General features: G+C 41.3%; 1 protein-coding gene across 1 annotated transcript; it reads left to right on the top strand.

The window, feature by feature from the left end:
• Window positions 1–2029: 2029 nt before the first annotated feature.
• On the top strand, window positions 2030–4023 carry LOC104959745 (parathyroid hormone 2 receptor-like; the record flags this gene model as incomplete). The annotated part of the gene is made up of 3 exons (XM_010787639.1): window positions 2030–2128; window positions 3181–3296; window positions 3926–4023. Coding segments are annotated over 3 exons (313 nt in total), but the record flags the coding sequence as incomplete, so codon positions are not given.
• Window positions 4024–5257: the final 1234 nt, after the last annotated feature.

The raw sequence follows: 5257 nt of genomic DNA, 5'->3' as shown, positions 1-5257 counted from the left end.
GGAAAAGTGGTCAATTTCCTATTAAACAGACTGACTGTCCAATGGTGGCCTTCTGCTTGATTTAAAAAATAGCTGCCTTGTCACGATCTGTCTGTTGTGTTTTTCTGTCTTTGGTTTCGTGTTTTGTTTTGAGAAGTCTTCACCCCCTGTCTTGCCTGTCGCTTTCTGTCTGTTTTCCCTCCTACCTGATTACCCGATTGTGTTCACCTGGTGCCCCTGTGTTTTCTCCTCCCTCCTCACCTGTGTCTTGTTTGTGTGATTAGTCTTGTGTGTATTTAAGTTCTGGTTTTTCTGTCTGTCATTGTTGGTTCATTATTTGTCGTTCATGTCTCCCTTCATGTTGGTCACAGTCACCTTTTGTTTGGATGCTACTTCGTACCTGTTCATGGATTCTTGTTTTACCTCGTACCTGTTCATGGATTCTTGTTTTTTCAGCTTTTGAAAATAAAGCTCGCCTTTGTTTCCTTTTGAAACCTGCTTCCTCCTCAATCTGCATTTGCGTCCTATTTTTCCCCAACCGTGACAGTATAAGTGAACACTGTGTTCAATTTACATCTATCACTTACCCATGCTGTTTCGTCCTGTGTCCCCTCCAGTGTGTTCGGCCAAAAGGTCCTCGGGGGAAACAAACACTGACAAAGAAGGTTCCGGGACGAACCAAGTGGCGAGATATGGCACAGGGGTTTCTGTCTTAGTTGGGAGCAGTGTTTCCGCCAGACCAGTGCTGAAAGGGCGTCCACCTCGAGAGCAGAGGGGGGGCTTGAATTTTGACTTGAGCCGTCCTTTATAGATACTGTCTTTTTACGTTAGTTAGCCGGATCATTTGGCTCGGCTCTCTTAAAGCACCGACTGTTTCGGCTCCCACACGGCTCTTCATGTTACCACAGTTTACCACGGAGCCTCAGTTTCGCCGCTGCAAGACTCCGGTTCTCGCAGCTCACGCGCCTGCTCCACTAGCACTGCTCATCGCGTCCAAATCGTGCATGTTCCTGTAGCAGGCACCGCCGATGTCGGGGAAACGATCTTCAATACTCCGAAAAGAATCAAACCAGACTCCTTTGCCCCAACAGAGGGATGTCCTTGTCCTTTTTCCTTTTCGTTATTTCAAGCGATAAAAACTCTAGATCTTCTCTGGAATTATTAATATTTTTGATAAATATTATGAAATGACGGCAAGACGCCCCCCTGGCGGAAACGCTGGTTGGGAGTGCATTTATATTTATTCTGGTCAGTTGTAATGTTTGTTTTGGGGTTAACTTAGCAGATGGCTATGGACAACTAATGATGCTATGAACATAATATTGTGGATGTTCTTTATGGCAATTGTGATGATGTGTATTTATTATTTTCACCTGTAAATGGTTTCTCCCAATTGTGAGGATAATCTATAAATGAGCCAGTAAAGGAACATGTGAGGGGTGAACATGTACAGAGAAGGGTGAACATGTACAGAGAGTGGTGGACACCTACATGCTGGCTACCTGTAGTGTTGGCGAGATGAAGCCATCATGGGCTTCATTTGAACACAAACCCCCCTGTTGGTCAAAGTGTGTAAAACAGGCAGATTGGACATCTCAATAGTGTGCTCTATCTCATACCGAGTTCCCAATGAGTAAAGCCTTAGAATAATTCTAACAATGGCATGAATAGATCATTTTAATTTGTATTCAAATGATGTAAATGATTACATTTCGCACATGTTTCCAGTTCCTCAAGTGATTTTAAGGACCAAAAACTGATTTTCAACTGATAGTAACGGATTAACGGATAGTGTGGGCATTCATTTCAAGTTTCCAAAATGCAATTTCAGATACAATTGGGTTCTGTGAATTATATTTCAACGAGCTTTGCATCAGAGACGCTGTAAGCTGTTTCTTTTTTTGTTAAGCCATCTATTTACCCCACTCTTGATTTATTGATTTTAATTAATGGAAACCCTTCTTTCAGGTTTTTTACTCTGTGGTTTACAGTATATGTCTGATGTGTATAGTTTGTTGACTTCCTCTAACTCATACTCTTCTCCCTGCAGATGAGGTGTGCCCTCCAGACTGGGACGGGCTCATCTGTTGGCCCGGGCTTGCTACCAAGGTCCCCTGTCCGACTTATATCTTCGACTTTAACCACAAAGGTTAGCAGTTATTTTTATTTCTTTGTAGACTTACCACCGCTAGAACTGAGCCATTTATTTACATATTCAGTTTTGGCGGCAGTTCTTCCTGTTTGTCCAGAAGTCTTCTCATCAGGGCTTTATAAATAAAGAACTACGGCAGATGTGTAATATTTAATGCAGCCGAACCGTGTATTACAATGCCGTTATTTGATGACTTCCAAAGAGAAAAGCCAGCACACTCGGAATAAAGCATTATTTTATTTTAAAAAAATGTTTTCGGATTTCACATCGCATAAACAACACATCCCAACATGCATTGCGGCTAAAACATCCAATCACGAGCTGAGGATCTTGCCTACGTCTGCCTACGTCTGTTTCCGGTATTGAGAAAAAGGTTGATAAACGCTGTGAGAATGGATCTGCGGAGAGCATTTTGCCACGATCCCATGTGTTGCAATGATGTCTCGCACCATACGCTTCAGTTGAGAACGGAATGTGCTTGAATTTCGATGCAGCGGGGAGCGTTCTCATGGCGTCTATTATCAATGCTATGGGAGGTCTATGAAGGTCTATGGGACACCCTGCCCGTTGAAAACTGACGCTCAAGGGGTATCTATACACACCCTGTGCGTAATAGGGTGACAGGGAGGGGCCCTGACCCACCGTCAACATGTGACGGGTTGGGACTGAGAACGTGAAAATCGCCACTGTTAGCCAGCTAGATCGCAACTTTTTAGTTTGCCATAACAAACATTGCAGACTACTCAATTAACCCAATTAAATTAATGTTAGCATCTTATTCAATGCTAATACTGAAACAAATGTATAACTTTGGTTTCTATAGTTCATTGTTAAGCAACTGCAATCACGGCTGTTTATGCAACTTCCGTTACTAGCAAAGATGGCGTAAAGTGCAAAAGTGTCCACACCCAGCCTAATAACCACTATAAGTTCACCCTCCAGGTCCTATAGTGCACTGCAAGCTGTATGAATGGCGCTAATTATCAAGAAATCCAGATGTTGGTTTCTATTGGAAATGTGCGAAATGATTTAAAAAGTATGTTTTTCAGGACACGCTTACAGGACATGTGATGTCAACGGTTCTTGGGTGTTTGCGCACCGCTTGAACAAAACATGGACCAACTACTCGGAGTGCTTCCTTCAGCCCACTGATGAGAAAGGGAGAGTAAGTATGACTGTAAAACATTAAAGGAGGAGCTGATTATGTCAACCAGCTGCAGCTGTTATTATTCCTACACACCATTAGGAATAATAATGGGTTATCCAACCTATCGTTGGAGGTGAGAGCGTGCTGCTTAGTCCCGTACACAAGAATATTCATTTATGACAAAGAGTGTCAGCATATGTAAGAGTCTTAACTGTCAATCTCACAGGAAAAGCTCATGTGGAGGCTGACTGTGAATAATCTGGCAAAGAACAAATGCACTGAATCATTCCATATGTCATTAAAACACAATAAAATGCTTGCAGAATATAAAAAGAATAAAGACAGTCCAATATTATTTTATTGAACAGAGCACATAGGCACCAATACAAAATAATCCTAGAATGTTCAAGCGTAATTAATATAGCAGCATTTACGTTGTACATGAATCCAGTTTTCGTGCAACTGGTATTCCAGTATATTTCCCTGTCAAAATGCTAATAGAGAAGGATTATCCCTCTGGGTTTTTTTTGGCTTCTATGTTAGGACATCTTTTATCCCAGCAGCTGTGAGTCATGTATGTGTTTCTTCTGCAACTCTATCTCACCTTAAAGAGTTCACTGAATGGCAAATATTTCTCTCTGTTTCAGCAAGACTTCTTTGAGCGGCTGTGTGTCATGTACACCATTGGCTATGCTGTGTCCTTTAGCTCTCTGCTGGTGGCCATCTTTATCATCGGATATTTCAGGTGAGAAAAGAGCTTTTCTGATGGGTTGTTTTTGTGACAAACAGACACATCGGGGGAATAACTACAGGAGGCTTTGGCTCCCAGGTATGTGTTTGTCCCAGAATGGAGGTTCTAACTTGTGTCCTGCAAAGTATCAACCGCAAGAAATGCAAAACAATATCAAGGTATAATCAATGAAAAGATGCATAGCAACACATTTAATTTATCATCCAATGGTTACTGGTAGTCAAGGCTAATGGTACCCCCGAAAAGTATCATGAGATAGGGTGCCGTAATAAGTGCCTACCGTGCCATCTGAAGTCAAATTGGACTCTTCAACCTGAAACAGCATCAGCAGCATTTTTTTAAACATTTCCGTTTTAGAATAATTGCTGGATTGTAATGCTGGAGAAGTAGCTACTGTATAGATGCTTAGTTTAGAAGTTAAGCCATCAATGTCACCATTTTCTTTCTCAGCCCAGCTTCTTTTTTAATTTCATTCACAACAGAGCATGCGGTTGCATGGCAGCCTTGAGAAAAATCATGTTTTTTCCCTCAGTGCTTCACCTTTTTTTGTGTGGCTGTTGAAGTTGAATATATTTCAAGTTTTCAGAAAAACCCTGGTGACGTCACTGTAGAAAGTGTAGAAGAAGCCTGTTTTGACCCTGTCTTTCAGGCAGAAACTAGCATAACACAGAATGAAAAGCCTGTTTCCCTTCTGTTTCCTTTGTGATTTGCATCCCTGTACGTTGACCTTCCTCTTCGCTCTCAGGACGATCTCTCACTTCATATAAAGTGTAGGAGCAAGACTCTTCTGGTGGGTGTTCATGGTGAAGAAACAATGTCAAACAAATATATAGTAGCACAGACAGATAATAAAATCCAAGTGGTTGAAGCTTGTTGGCCATACAACAGCGATGATACTTACCAAACACTTTTTTTTCAATGATAAGTGAAAAAATTGCAAAACTATGGATATTCCAAAATTCCAGTATGCCAATGATTTTATTAATGGACACTATTGTCCCACACTGCAGCAGGGATTATGGGAATCCTCTTACCGTTTCTCTATCCTACTAAAATAATAGAAATAAAAAGCACAGTCGACAGACATTTTTTTATACTGAGGTCACTGAATTCTAAACATGAACTAGAGAATGCAATTCCTGAATAAATTGCTAGTGGGAATGCTTTATGCTGAAAATCTGACGCTAAACTGCTATGCTGAAATGTAATGTGTAAGAAGAAAGTGAAG

Source organism: Notothenia coriiceps, unplaced genomic scaffold, assembly GCF_000735185.1.
Source record: "Notothenia coriiceps isolate Sejong01 unplaced genomic scaffold, NC01 NC01_scaffold00030926, whole genome shotgun sequence".
Taxonomy (NCBI): Eukaryota; Metazoa; Chordata; class Actinopteri; order Perciformes; family Nototheniidae; genus Notothenia; species Notothenia coriiceps.
This window is presented reverse-complemented; position numbering and strand designations above follow the sequence as displayed.